The following is a 16,044-nucleotide window of genomic DNA, read 5'->3' on the forward strand; positions in this document are numbered from 1 at the left end:
AAGTCAAGAGGGTACTAAAAGATGGGACAGTATAAAGAGACGGAGTCCAAGGAGCCACCACGGGATTCAGACAGCTTGGCGAAAGTACAGCCTGGTGTTTACTGTGATAGTCAGGTACAGCACTGCAGATGTGAAATCAGTAATTGATAGTTTTATTCTACTTGCTTGAGGAGTCTATGAAAGTAATCAATCCATCAGTCAATTCCAAATCACTGGAATTTAATAAATATGTATTTCTGACTTTGAAATTACACTGAACTGTATGTAGATAAGCATAGAAAATTGGGAGTGCAGGGGGAGATAATGTTGACGTGTCTTTTTCCTAATTCTCTTGTTTAGACAGACTTTCTGCTTTTGGTTTCTGAATTTAATATGATATGTGGGTTCAGTTCACGCCACCCGTGTGAACAGAGCCAGGAAATCTGGAGACAGAACATCGGAAAAGAAAGGAAAATCCTCTCAGGCGTTGCCACACATCCCTAACTTTAGTAGTGTTCTAAATATTAAAATATAAGATAGAAATATATTAAAAGAATTAATATTATATAATATTAGAATGTAACATGTTATATATAATATGATAACATACAGTATAAATATATAAAGAAATCCATATATAACCTCTGGGGTTTTTTCCCTTAGAAACATATGTATGTGTACAAACAGTGAATGCAGATATTAGCTATTACACTGATAATAAAATCAAAAGGAAATATCTTTACGACAGAATTACAGAAATTTGTACCTTAACCCTAGATGCTGACAAGTTTTGTCATTTTTATGGTTTATGTTTCTTGGAAATTAGACTTATGACATACTTTACTTTGTGTTTATTCATAGCAGAAGGGTTCAACTTTTTTTTTTTTTTTTTTTCTCTTGTGAAACCATGTTGTGTATGCAGGCCTCTTGCTTGGATTTTTTTCCCTGTTTTATGTAACCAGGCTGTGAGAAAACTGTCATGTGGTTTTAGGAAAGTATCTGTCAATGAAAATTCAATCCCTTTTTTAAAAAAAACGAAAAAACAACCCAGGCAAAACAACCCCACAGGATGGGAGATCTGGAACAGTTTCCCAATCTAAATCAATAGAGGATTAGAAACTCTGCAGTGAAAAAGAACAATAAATGAAGTCTCTCATCCTGGAATATTGGGCATAATCTTCCAGGTCAGGCTTCAGGCAAGCAAGAGGCTAAATTAATTTGTTATTTTTTTAGTGCAAATGTCTACTTATGTATTTATGCAGGACTTGGGTTCGTTATTTGAGAAGGAGAGATGGCTACAATACTGATTTCTGATTCTGTTTCCTTCCCGAGGTTCCATGTGCACCTTTGAAAACCTCTTCTTTCTCAGCAGTCATGTGTCACATATTATATTTAGGCTGACTGGTTCAGGTTAGCTGTAAAACTTGAAATTGGAAAAGGTTATGAAATGAAAGGGTGTATTAAAGAAATATAATACTTCTGATTCGTGAAGTATTAATTTTATATGTGGAATAGTAGTCAGTGCTTTGTATATTTGAGAATTAGGAAAGTATATTAAACTGTAGAAAGGTGAAAATGAAGTGTGATTGCTTTGTCCCTAGGAAATGGTACAGAAAGCTTTTGTATAGTTTGGGGGAATACAATGAATGAATAAAACTTGTAAAGCATTTAAGAAATGGCATGTAGTTGCAATTACTACCTCATCTACAAGTAACCATATATGGAAGTCTTTGCAGTATTTCTGTCTCTGAGACGTGTTTGTCCTCTTCCAACATTCTATGGAATGTTTGGTGCTGCTCAGTTCAGGTGCTTTGCCAGATGATTTAGGCCTGATTTAGCTGTGACCTTGATGGTAGTATATGTAGAAAAGGATACAAGAAAAAAATTGAAAAGAAGGAATGCTTTAGTGATATATGTGACAGCAGATATCTGAACTATAGTATTTCCTAACTTTTGAATGCTGTAGACTTCAGCTTTTTTTCCCCATTTTCTGTTCTTTTTTAATTTATATTACTGTGTTCACAATTATAATTCTTTATGAATTGAAAAAACATAATAAGACTGCAATTGCCTCTTTATATTTTGCAAGACTAATAGAAAACATATTCTAAATGGAAATACATCACTTTGTCTATCTCAGTCCTTTTTTTTTTTTTTTTTCCTGTCCTAACTCCCCAAAATAGAGCATTGCCCATAGTATTTTTGGCTTCAAAGCTTATGAAATCTCTTTGCTGTGTAAGCATTTATAATCTCACTGAAGTGGGGGGAAAAAAAAAGAAAAGAAGAGTAAAGCGGGGCAAGCTGATTTCAGTTTTTGAAGATGTAAGCAGTACGTGCATGAGTCACTGTTAACCCTTGACATGACTCTGAGCAGGGTGTTCAGGACTGGTGAACTGTCACTGAAGCCATTAACTCTGCATTGGGAAAAATTTAAACTGAAAGTCTGTCTCCAGTCTGTATAGGTTAAGGTGTGCTGATGCAGCTTCTGTGTTAATGGTGAAAGTGTGGTGTAGTGGCCTGGTTGTTAGAAGAGAGAATCGTGGGAGACGGGCAGAAGGGGGAGCTTTTGGAGTATAATTCATTTGAATCATCAGTCTCAACTTGAGCTCACTGACAGCTGTGCTCCTGGGCTTTTGCAAATGCAGTGTAAGGAGGGTAAAAGACACATCTTTAAAGATAAATATGAGGTTATAACAGCATGATCCTCAGGGAAACAATATTGCAAGGTCTACTGTAGTGCAGGGCCTCACTGCATGCACACATGGGTTTTTAGTAAGACTGTGACTACTATAGTTTTCTCCTGTTTTCTATTTGTACTTCTCCCTCCCTCCCCTCGATAATTAAGCAAATCCAAAGCCAACAGCAAACAAGCTCATGGTATTGCTAGTTCATAGGGATTTTATTGTCTCCTTGTTGTTCTTTGAAAGGTTGGTTTTATAAGTAGATTGAACAGGAAAAGAGCTATAATGTGAATTCATTGAGTTGGGATTTCCCTGTATTTTTCTGTGGACAGTACTGACCGTGCTTTCTACATTCAGTAATTCCATAGGCAAGCCTGCATTTCAGAAGAGTGTAGATCCTTATTTTTAGTGTCTGCTTGAGGACAAAGAAAGGTTGCCCTGAAATATAAGGTAACTAATAGAAAGACCAAACGTGCTTCATTCTAGAATAGGCAAACTCTCCCATCAAAAGTGACTCATAGTCCAGGTCATGACAGACAAGGTAGTTCAGATCACTAGTACTGACAGCCAATGTCTGTAGCAGCTGGGGCCATATGGAAGGAGGCATAATACATACACACAGACACCTCTCCAGACCATGGGGAGTGGGATTATTATATTTGTATGCATATTATATATATAATAGTTAAAATTTTACATTTCATTACTATGAACATTATATGAAATAATGTTTGTAGAATGACTTTTGGTGAGGTAGGCTTCTTTTCTCCTTCCACTTTGCATTTGAATAAATATGGTTGCAGTAAGTCTAAAATTAAAAATGATCATTCAAGAATACAATTACCTGCATTTTTCAAAAAGACAGTATGAATGGAAACCATACTGAGACTTCTGAATTTTGATTCTGCAGTGAACAGCTTACATGTTCTATGATTGTTGCTAGAGGTAGTTTTGATGAACAACATTACTCAGGTCTTGGTCATAGTGATAGGATGAAAACCTATAATGTCATACAGGAGATCACAAGGTCATAGTGCTTCATCTTAATGAGAATTGGAGGAAGTGGCAGATGACATGGAGGTGGAGAACATGGAATTTGAAAGCAGAGCCAGCAGACCTAGGCTGAGCTATAGCAGTAGAATTATCACAAAATAGCCATAGGAGGCATAGAGTACCTGGTACTTCCAAACTTAATTTCATGTTCCCGTTCTTTTAGTTAATTAATTGTGTAATCATTTGTAGGAAAAGTCTTTTAATCCCTTACTGGGATTTAATGAGTCATTCTAGGCTCCTAAAAAATAACTTATTAACTTAAAGTCACCTTATTTGCTGGAGGGTTTTGGCAAGTTCCTCAGAATACTGATTTGATCCAAGGCTGAAACTAAACTGTGGTTCTTCTCTAATTCAAAACATGATATGCCTCCCATCCCCCACCAAACTAATACTTGGGGAGAAGGTAACAGTAGGTTCCAGGAACTTCATGACCTGGGATTGCTGGGAAGAAAAACTGTTTAAAATATAAAAAATGCGGCCTTTTTTAACTTCTTAGGAAATAAAAAAAAAAAAAAAAAAAAAAAAAAAAAGAAAAAAAGAGAGAGAGAGCTGAGAGGTCTTTGTTCTTTGCTGTTTTCATGGCATGTAAATGCAACAAGAGAAATTGCTTTATTGTTGCATTTCAGTTCCTGGAACAGAAATCATTTAATAATTATGAAATCATTACTAATTTAATTATTCCACGTTACTTGCAACCATCTTCACCTATTGAGAACAGATTCAGGTATTACCTCATATTTGTAATTTACATGAGGTGATTAATAATGTCTGAGGAAAAAAAGGCTGTTCTTGCTACATTTTGTTTATAAACCAAAGATGAAAAATTGTAGCTCAAAATCCTGTGGTTGAAGCTGACTGGAATTTAGCCTATGCATTAAATATGGCTGTGATTTTAGTTCTGTTGTTTAACATAGATTCAGGGATTAATATTGTACAATCAGTTTCATGCATATAGACAGAGTCATTTTAATTAATTCCAAGCATGTATAGTGCAGATAGGTGGGGTGCTGGCAAACCATTTCTGGTTCAAAACAAAAGTAGTTAAAAGCCCATGGAGGCCATAAAGAGGTATTTTGCTATGCCTAAAGAAAAATATAACCTTCATCTTGCCCTGAACCAAAATCATAAATGTGAAGGGTTTACCTCCTCACTCCCCTTTAAGGAAAATATGTATTGTCCTTTTTCTAGCTTTTGCTGGTTTTTGTTTGATGAGGGGTGGGTGGTTCTGACACTTGTAATGATGATTCAATTTGATGATAAGCCCTAGCTGGTTAGGTACACAACTTCAGTGACTTAACAGTCAGTTCTAAATATATTGCCCAGTAAGTGCTTTAAACATATAACCCATTTATTGTTGATACAGAGATTTTTTTTCATAGCTCTTTGCAGTGAAGCTATTTCGGTATGCATTGAAATTTGAACTTTTTTCAGCTTGCATTTGGTAAAATGTGTTAGCTGAACTGGCAAAATGTATTTCTGTAATTCAAATTTCTGTGTCTGTCCCAGGTCTCCATAGCAATTTTAAGGAACACGCAAGCTATGTTAGAGCACAGCTTTATCCGAACGTTATTACCTTCGTGTTGAGAACCTTTATTTTTTTGACTCAACATATATTTCATGCAAAAGACAGTTTAATTGTACTAAAGTTAGAGTTAAATGGTTGATTCTTTCAGGTTAAAAAGTACTAGCTAATATTATTAAATAATTTTTACTACCCTATTTATTCCAAGACTGATAATACACTGGAGAGAACGCTTCAGGCCCAGATGGATGAAATTACATAAGTAATGCAGAGTACAGTAAGAAAAATTAAGTTCATTAATGACTTTTTTAACACACATATTTATTATATGTTGTCTGAATGCTGAAGTATGTTTAGCATTAATTAATGTTTAGCATTATTAGTTAATCACTAAGGAACAATAGTTAATAATCACTATGCAAATTAAACTGGAACTGAATGGCAACTAAGACTGAACAAAGTATTTGATCCTTAGCAAGACTGTTAAGAAGTGCTACAAAAATTAGCAAATGAATGGGTGGATTATGAAAAAAAGCAGCCTAATTTTCTGGTTTTTAACTTACAGATATTAGTCCTGTTAACTAGGTTAAAGCAAACAAGGTGGGGAGGAGGGCCTATTCTGTTTCTGGATGTCTAGGAGAAGACATGACAAGATTATTTAAATGTTGAAACATCCAGACAAAAAAAAAATTAATGTATAAAGTCTGACATTCAGAAGTCATGGATAACCTTTAAATATTTAATATAGCATGAAGGAATATGTAGTTTTCTTGCACAGTCTATTTTGTGTGTGTGTGTGCGTGCAGAGTGCTCTTCCTCTGATGTATTTTCTTATTATTTTTTCTTCTGTGCATTTTAGATAAATGCAAAGCGTTGACTTCCCCCTTCATCACTTGCAGTCTCTTGTTTAACTAGACAGCTTTCCATGTTGTTGAACTTTGCTCAATGATATAAGGTGATACTGCGGTAATATGATTTGGTTTGCCACAGAAATGCTACCTATTGGTATTCTGATGTCAGTGTGATGCCAGTCTTGTGCTCTTATTTTTTTTCTAAAACTTACTTGTATAGCTTAACCTCAGTATTTATAGCTAGGACAATCTATTTATTGCAGGAAGAGGGTAGTAGCTAGGGATTTTTTTTTAGTGGTCTTTTACAGCACCACAAAGCACTGAAAACTACAGCCCCAAAGACAAATTACTAAAACAAATCACAAAAATGTCTGTCAGCAGATAGCTGCCTGTTTGTGCTTTGCTTCTGTGTAGGCGATTGCTGTGCATTTTGCAAGTGTGGGTAAATGTGGTGTTAAAAATCACAGTCAGTAAGAAAGCCTGTCTTCAATTAATTAATGACTTTGAAGATTTAGCAATTGAGGTGTACCCTTAGCTAAATAGAGGGGTATGTTGAAGAAGCAATTATGTTAGCATCACTGTATAGGCAGTGAAACCAAGGAACAGAGGCGAACTAATTATCAAACATGTATCTTATGTATCTTACAAGTTTATCTCCTGGGTTATCCCCTTTAATGTGCTGTGCTATGTCTAACCAAAGGCTAGGAAACTTGGATTAATAATTCAGAATTATCAGCTCTTTAGATAAGGAAAGGAAAATCTTAGAAATAACTTCTATCATTTTAATTTATTATGTATTTTATGCTGTACTGCCATGTGAAGTTAAAATAGTACAGAAACTTCTGGCAAAATATCACAAAATCCTTTTGAAATTGCATCCAGATGTTTAAAAAAAAGTCTTTTTAGTGTATTCAAAAAGCCTTGGAAATTTTACATTTTGAATAAAATCAACATTCAAACAGAAATCTTGCATTGTATTAAAAAACAGTATTATTGTTATTGATGTTGTTGTTATTGTTACTTTAAATTACACTAAAATTCTTTCTTAATGCACTATGCTTTTTCTGGAAAATACCTTTGTCTTCCAGTGAGTGGGTGGAAAAAAAAAGACTATAGAAACTGATTTAGGTACAAATTGTATTCACAGTTAGTTCATACTAAAATATTAACTTTATTGCTCTGTATGTCTTTTCTCTTCCAACAGATCTATTTAATATCTATTTGTATCCTGTAAGTCTGAACTTTGGCATCTTTTGAAATTTTAGAGCTTAATCAAGCAATTTAATATTCTTACAGTGTAGACTTCACTACAGCCTGTGTATATAACTAATTTTTGTGGTCTTTTTCTAGCTAACTGCACACAACACAAAGGTCTTTCAAACTTCTAACATTGTTTCTTGTAATATACTTTATAAGATATGCCCTCCTTCATGTTTTGGTGAGGTAACAAAGAAAACACTTTGATCATGAAGTCTGCCCCTGTAATAGGAATAAGTCTCTTTTCTCACTCTTCAAAAGTTTTACTTCTCTGAATTGCTGATTGTGGCACTGCATTTTAGTTTGGAGCACTCTGCTGCTCTGGAGCTATATTAAATATAATTTTAAACAGAATAGTTATCAGTGGTTGGGGTTTTTTGTTATTCTTTTTTTGAGAGTTTCTCCAAAGAAATAGAGCACAGTATCTTAAAGAATATGATCATTTTATGATTCAAAAAACCAAGGGTTTATTTCAAGAGTTGGGAGACTTGATTCTATAATAACTTTCTGTGATACCCTTGGAAAAAGTTACTTCATTTCTTGGTAATATTTTGGTTTTCCCATCAGGACAATTGTATAATAAATAAATAGGAAATTGATGCTGCAATAGCATCTCATGTTGTGCAGTGCAGACAATGCAATGCATATTTTCTTGAGTACCCTCATTAATCAGGCTACAGATCAGTTCAAATTATGACACAACAAGTCTTTCATATAAAATATTTCTATCAGATACTTTTCTCAAGAATGCCTTTTTAGTTTCATATTTTTACTTCTAAAAGTTGAGATTTTCAATAGATGTTGTAATGTCTTAATCTTCGTGTGCTGTAGATAGCTACAAATACTAATTGTTCTGTGCCATCACCTTGGCAGGACGAACTCTGCTGGAAAAGCTCTTCAGCCAGCAGGAAAATGCACCACAAGAAGAAGCAGAAAAACTATGTTCTCGCATTATTGCAATGGGTCTTTTGCTTCCATTCACCGACTGCTTCAGAGAACCGTGTAATCAGAGCACCCAGCAAAGCACACCTGCTTTTGATGTAAGTACTGAAAAAGTTATCTTTTTTCTGTTTTACCAAGTGGGACACGATTTGTCATTTGTCATCAGTCCTGAGAGAGTTCTGTTAGTCCTTTTAATGCAAATTGCCCTTATGAGAGTGGCCAGCTATTTTTCTGAGCTCAGTTGCGTACGCTTTTATATTCTAGTAAGTGTAAATTTTTAAAAGTTCTCCCATAACTTGCTTTCCTAACTTTTTAACTCATGTCTTAGTCTGCTGTACTGTACTTTATCTGTTGTTTTCATGAAGTCTTTTTCTTTGAATCAAAGCGTTCTATAGGACTAACAGCATATCAATTTAATAGCTGCTTCACCAAAAATATAAATTAAAAGAACAACAGAAAACAATATGTGGCAAAACTTTACAGAACCCAAATGGGATGTCTACACTAGATAATTTTTCCCCCACGAAAAGACTTTTGATACAAAACAGTGCAGAGGTCAGTGCAAATTTGCTGGCATTCCAGCTACAGTGTTATCTGTGACTTTGGGCTATGTGGCTAGAGTACTGTTATTGGTGGTGCTTGCGTATCGTAACAAAACTGCGGTATAGACATCGCTTAGTGTACTTCTCCTTCCTCTCAGGTAATGAATTCAGCACTAGGTTGTTTTTCTGTTGTATGATACTGTACACCCCCTGAAGTTTTACAGTGATCTTATTTCTATGAACATTGCCATTAAATTTTGTCTTTCACACTTCTTTGTACTGGTTTATGTAACTGAAGATAATCGGGGATTTTTTTCTTTACTAATTGGCTTCAAAATAATGTACAAATATTAACTAATCTACTTAATATGTTACTGGTATAGTTAATATCATGCCTACTCTAGGGTATTTAAGCTGAAGCTTGGTATAGAAATACTCAAAAAATAATTGGCATAGATATGAGAGAATGGTCTTTTTAACTCTTTAAATCTTTCTTACCTTTTCTGAAGAACAGTTTAACACAACTGGCAAAGGGAAAAGGGGTAGAAAAAATTGTTCAATGGATTCTTAAAACAAGCTTTCCTAGATAACCTGGTTTATCTACAAAATCATTCCATGGTCCCTCTAACAATAATTAATCTTTATGGGTGTTTTTTTTTTTTTTTTTTTAAAAATAAACCAATATTTAAAACATTTTCAAACTGCTTTTTGAAATTAATTGAAAAATGGAGTGTGACTGTAAAACGGAGGTTATTCAGACAACTTAAAATCACACACCATCTGAAAGTGTTTGTGGTTAAATATACTCAATAAAGTTACTGGAAACAACATGTTTCTTATTTTCCAGGTTGTTTAAAACAGTCTGGCAATGTTTTCAGTTCTCCTGCTTTTACCGTATATTCAGCTAATGTCTTCTTTAGAGTATTGAATACAATGTTCTTTTTTAAAAAGCTTCTCCTCATTTACAAGCAGATCTTATAAAATTAAAAGTTTGGAAAGAAGCAGAAGAGGCTCTTTTGCTAACTTGTATACCATGGTTTCTCTGAGTAAGAGAATTATTCTAGTTATCTTTCTGTGATCATATCTAACAGGATGGACTTTCTGAAAAGAAACAGTAGCCTAGTGCCATGTGAACAGTGTATCAAAGTCAGCAATTTAAGATCATAGAATCATAGAATGGTTAGAGTTGGAAGGGACCTTAAAGATCATCGAGTTCCAACCGCCCTGCCATGGGCAGGGACACCTCCACTAGAGCAGGTTGCTCAAAGCCCCATCCAGCCTGGCCTTAAACACTTCCAGGGATGGGGCATCCACAACTTCCCTGGGCAACCTGTTCCAGTGCTTCACCACTCTCACCGTAAAGAATTTCCTCCTAATATCTAATCTAAATCTCCCCTCTTCCAATTTGAAACCATTGCCCCTTGTCCTGTCACTACATCTCCTGGCAAAGAGTCCCTCTCTGGCTCTCCTGTAGGCTCCCTTCAGATATTGAAAGGATGCTATGAGGTCTCCCCGGAGCCTTCTCTTCTCCAGGCTGAACAACCCCAGCTCTCTCAGCCTGTCTTCACAGGGGAGGTTCTCCATCCCTCTGATCATCTTCGTGGCCCTCCGCTGGACCCGTTCCAACAGGTCCATGTCCTTCCTGTGTTGAGGACTCCAAAGCTGGACACAGTATTCCTGGTGGAGTCTCACAAGCGCAGAGTAGAGGGGTAGAATCACCTCCCGCGACCTGCTGGCCACACTTCTCTTGATGCAGCCCAGGATGCAGTTGAGTTTCTGGGCTGCCAGTGCGCATTGCCGGCTCGTGTTGAGCTTCTTATCCACCAACACCCCCAAGTCCTTCTCCTCAGGGCTGCTCTCCAGCCATTCTCTGCCTCAACCTGTATTTGTGCCTGGGATTGCCATGTCCCAGGTGCAGGACCCTGCACTTGGCCTGGTTGAACTTCATGTGATTTGCACGAGCCCATCTCTCAAGCCTGTCCAGGTCCCTCTGGATGGCATCCCTTCCCTCCAGCATGTCGACCGCACCACCGAGCTTGGTGTCGTCGGCAAACTTGCTGAGGGTGCACTCTATCCCACTGTCCATGTCTCTGACATGGAGATGTTACTAGTTTAGCAGTGATCTTAATTTGAATCGGACTGTCAGTAAGCCCCAAATGCCCTGTTACTATTTTTCTGTTAAGTTGCCTAAATAGATTGTGCCCCTGTAAAAAAAAAAAAAAAAAAAAAAAAAAGTGGTGTAAAGTGCTGTATGCAATTAGTAGCACATCCTACTTCAGAGGAACGTACATCTGTCTTGAACATTAGGATCTCAACAGCTGAATTTCACATGGCACACAGGTGAGAGCTGCTGCTACTGAGTTTGTGAATATGTTTCTGCTTCAGGCCTTGGTGACCACAGTATAGCAACACCTACCTGTTTATTCATTACATTCCCTACAGGGGCAAAAATGTTTATAACTTTCAGTATAAATTCTACTGGCTAAGACCTTAAAAATTTGGCTTCTAGCTGATTTTGCTGTTTAGAGTGAGTGAATAAAATATTTTACAGAAAATAAATGCTAATAGTTATATAAGGAAATGAAACGCAACAATTAGTGTGAAAAAACTTATGGCAATGCTGTATATTATGTAAAAAAGGACAGATAAGTTCTGTGACTCATGTCCCCCCTTATATCTCTCTCTCCAAGTCTGTACTTTCCTTTTTTCTTATTTAGGTTTTTGTTTGTTTGTTTGTTTTTAATTCATTAGAGCAGTATTTAGTGTTGTTCTAACCATTGATTTCAAAGACAGAAGAATTAGACTAGCCTTAAGTAATACTTAAATTTCACCCATCTACAATTAGGAGACATCATCTTTGACCTTATTCCAAAATTGGGAGCACAGCCAGTCCCATATTTTTCCTTCATCTCTGAGTTCATCAGATGTGCCTCCAATTCCATCCTGGATTGCCTCCAGTTTGGCTGGTGTCCTTTTCACTCAACTGAAACTACCATCAACAAAGCACCTGTAACCCTCTCCTGGTCCCAGCCAGGTTTGTCTGCCACCTCGTTGTCCTTCCTCCCTGCTACATCCAACTCTGGTGCTTGCTTGTTCCTTAACGTTACTCTTTATCTTAGTCTGGTTCTTATAAAGTCTCTTAGGTCACTCCTTTAGCATGTTTTTTTGCAGAATTGCCAACTTTTTTTCCACAGAAATCCTTCCTTGAGTCCCTCCTTTTTTCCTTTTGTGACCGATTCCATGTATTTCTGAGCTTTAACCTATTATTTTATGTTGAATTAAATCCATGATTCCTCTTTTGCTTAAGTGTGGTCCCACAGACTTTGTTTTTTGAAGATGTTAGATTACAGTTTATGAAAATAATTCAATAAGTTTTGTACACCCTATGATCTATTGCTCATGGCTTGAGATGAACATAAACAGATTATTTAAAAGTTCTATTCTCTCACTCTGAACTCCTTTTCTGGATGTCCTCCAGTGAATCTAATTTAACACAGTTAATGCTGAACTCTCTGCTGTCTTGGAATGTTTGCAATTGCACATTCTGATTATATTCTCATCTTTTTTTATTCCTCCTACCCGGTGGTCACCTCTAGTTCTTCCTGTCTTACAACTGTGTAACCAAATCTTGTATCTATTTTCTTAGTAACACACAAGATCTCTCTGTTTTCTTTCTCCCAAGATATTCCAGGCTTCAGTGTGAGCCTCTGCCTCACTCCATTAAATAATTGTACACAAAGTCTTTTGCCTTTCTCAGTCTATCCTACTTCTTTCTCTTCCACGCTCTCTGACTGGAATTAAGCAATGCGTTAAGAGTAAAGACAAATATCACAGCTCTTAGCTTCTTGGGCCAGTGTTATAATGGCTAGTGGAAACTAGTTTAAATTAAATTCTTAGCACTTGTATTTCTGGTGTTGGGTATGCTTTGTGTGATGCTTACTCCTTTGTTAGTATATGGCAAAGATGAAGGACAACAGATATCTAATGAAAGCATAAATCTTCAGAGAACTAGCAGCTGTCATCAAAAGTTTGCTGAGGATGGTATCCAGTTTTCAGAGGCTTATAGCTTGGTCAGATTTGGATAGATTTTAATGATGATTGGAAATGACGTGTTGCTGAAGTGTCTCTGACCTTTATGTCAAATTTCAAAACATAGCCCAAAGGATAGAAATTTTAAAACTGTTTTAAGATCTTATGAGAAAACTTTTATGTTCTATCTTGGCCTATTTTATCAATTATTTCTTTCAAAACAGATTGTGGCAGATATCCAGAATAAAAGATTAATTCAAAAAATAAAAGTTGAACAAAGCTTTGAAAGTAACAGATGAAACAGAGTTGGGATTTTTAAGATGTTTGTTGTTGAGAAGCAGTGGAAGCTTTCACTATAGTTCTTCCTACCTACTCTTTTAATAATGTAAAGACTATTTTAAAGAGTGAGTAAGTAAATGTACAATGGCAGATTTGCTGTCTAGAAATATGATGCCCTTTTTGCTAGTTTCCTGTCTTCTGGAGTGACTGCTAGTTATTGCCTCATGGATGTCATGACTTCTTACTTGTCAGGCTATTTTTACAGACTTTCATTCTTCTGCTAGTATTTTATAAAAGGAAAAAGGTTTTTTAAAAATAAATTAAAAAAAAAATAAAATAAAAATGGCCAGGCAAGTAAATGCACAATTTATAGAAAGATGGATTAGTAAAAGCCTATTCAAAGTCTGTTCTCTAAAAAATTGCTTGCCATTTGAGTAACTATTGCCTGAATTCCTTTTAAATTTTTCCATTTTTAACAGTGTGACTTGTTCAAGATGGCTTCTAAAGTTTCAAATTAAAATAAAATATCCTCTGACTGAATGATATGTAAGAAATAAATGCTTTGTGAAAAACTGTCAGTCCCAAATGACTGTGTCATGCTGTTAAATAAATGTATTTCTGTAGTGCAGGTGTAGTCCTAAGCTTTTTAGCATGTTACCTCATTATATTATCCTATTAAAGTAAAAGAAACACAGGGCTGAGCTGGCTAAACAACGCATCTTTGGCAGGAACACAACCAAAGGCAAATTTTGCAGCCACTTGTTGGAGGATCACAATTTTCAACAAGTAGAGATCTTATCACCTGCTTAGCTCCTCTGTTAATGAAGTATCACAGAAACTAGAAGATAGCTATCTTTGGAGAGCCATCAGTAATTTGTATAAATTATATGCATTTGCATTAGAATTTAAGAATTTGGGATTTTAAAGCAGCTGGCATTTTCCTATCAATGCAAGGCAACTTTTTTTAACTTCACCGTGCTATTAAGAAAAATTTACTGTATGTAGTGTCCGCATTTTAACAAGTAGTTGCAATTACTAGATGTTATCAATGTCTAGTCCCTAATTATGACTTCCCATTTCAGATTTTCCAGTTCATACTGTACAGTCTTAAGTGATGGCTGGTTTTTTTCCTTTCATAGCAGTTTTTTGCTTTTTTTTTTTGTTTGTTTTTTTCTGACAAGCTTTCCAAGTAGTTTTGTATATCGTTTCTGAACAGTAGGTTTAAAGCACTTACATTCTCAGTGAAAACTTAAATGATTTTGTGAGAGGGGCTTTCTATTATTTTGTAAGTGCTTTTGGGAAGAAAACTGAGCATACCTTTGTATCCATACTATATTCCTTGTGTGGGGAACTTAATCTCTATTGCACACTGAACGGTCCAACAACTACTTTTTTCATGTGACACTAACCAGAGATATCTTCTTCCATATATGCCTGAAAAGCACACTATGCTTTCATCTTTATTTCTGGTGTCATTTTGATTAGGTTAGCTTTCTTTACGTCGTCTTCAGTGCTTTTACTCAATGCTGTTACAGTGTTGAATACTGCTGTTAATGCCTTCTTGATTTATAAATTATTTCATATTGCATAATGGAAGAGCTAAGTGGACATCTACTGGAGGGTGTCTACTGTGTTATGATGTGATTTAATATACAGGCATGTCAGTTCAGAATAGGGACCGCCTCTTGTGTGATTTGTAGTCATGATGCCTGACTAGGTTGTCATCCGTTTCTGAAATAATACTTCCACAAGGAAGCAGAGAGCCAGACAGTATAAATGGGAAATGCTATAAAAATGGCTGTTTTCCTATTATCTCCTGGCCACCTATGGTGATGCGAATGCTTTTTAAGGAAACAAAGACACTGCTTTCTTTCTGCTGAGTAGTAGCAGATGGTGGGACCTTACAGGTCAGCTGGAAGAAGAGTTAGTGACATGAAGACTTAGCTTAATTTTAACTTATTTGCACTGTTTATGCCAGTCTGAAAATTAGTAGTTAAACAGATTGCAGACAGACTCTTTTCTCAGAAGTCAGAGAGCCAAAATACCAGTGATCAGTTTCCAAAGAGCAACTCTCCTAAGAGTTTACTTCAGCTAGGAGAACTTCTCTTCCAAACTGCAACACAAAGCTGGCAACAATGTAGCATTTCTTCAAGCAAACTTTCAATGCTCAGGAATAAAATGTGTAACACTGAATGTAATCCCATTTTATGAAATTTGTCATGGCAGTATATTGGGGGTCAGTAGTAAATAAGATTCTAGAAGTTAACAAGGGAAAATTGGGGACTAGAGCAGAGAAAACAGATCGTTAATCTGCTGTCTTAATCTTTGTCACGTAGGTTACCATGGCAGTTGAGTTTGGATAAATCAAAGCCCTCATGTCTCCTCTTCCTTTTTCATTGCCCAGTCATATTTTGTGACACTTTGTCTTTTGTGGTGAGCAGCTCTGAATATTCCTGAGAGTAGTAAAATGGAAAGAATTGGATTATCGCTGGGCTGAAGTATTCCTGTTATTCTGTTTCCTTGCTTCCTTTATTATTTTAATTGCGTATTTTCTTTATAGTTGTTACATCTGGCTCTGCAGTCTTCTAACTATCTCTTTTTATATTTTCTTTTTCTTTCTTCTTTCCAATTACTTGTAGTGATGCTACTGTATACACCTTCAACTGAGATATTTTATACGTAGGATATTGCTAGGTTTTCATGCTTCTTTTTGCAGAGAACATTGCTTACCTACTTGTTATTCTGAAGAACTGCTTCAAGATGCACATACTGGATGTTAAGTTTACACCACCTGTTTAAAATTTGCAAAATCATTATGCATAGGTTGAATGTGGCGGTCACCCTGTTACCTCGAAGACACCTTTATATTTTATGGCTTTCTGTACATTAGTTCAGTTTAAGAATGACAG

At 36.0% G+C, this 16,044-nt stretch overlaps 1 protein-coding gene across 1 annotated transcript in view; it reads left to right on the forward strand.

Annotated features, from left to right (window-relative positions):
• The window catches only part of FMN2 (formin 2), a 164,026-nt gene that overhangs the window by 12,054 nt on the left and 135,928 nt on the right, over positions 1 to 16,044 (forward strand). The window contains exon 2 of the mRNA XM_074161579.1: positions 8,217 to 8,383. Within this exon, the coding sequence (XP_074017680.1) occupies positions 8,217 to 8,383 (167 nt within the window). The remainder of the gene's footprint in view (positions 1 to 8,216; positions 8,384 to 16,044) is intronic.

This window comes from Numenius arquata, chromosome 2, assembly GCF_964106895.1.
Source record: "Numenius arquata chromosome 2, bNumArq3.hap1.1, whole genome shotgun sequence".
Classification (NCBI taxonomy): domain Eukaryota; kingdom Metazoa; phylum Chordata; class Aves; order Charadriiformes; family Scolopacidae; genus Numenius; species Numenius arquata.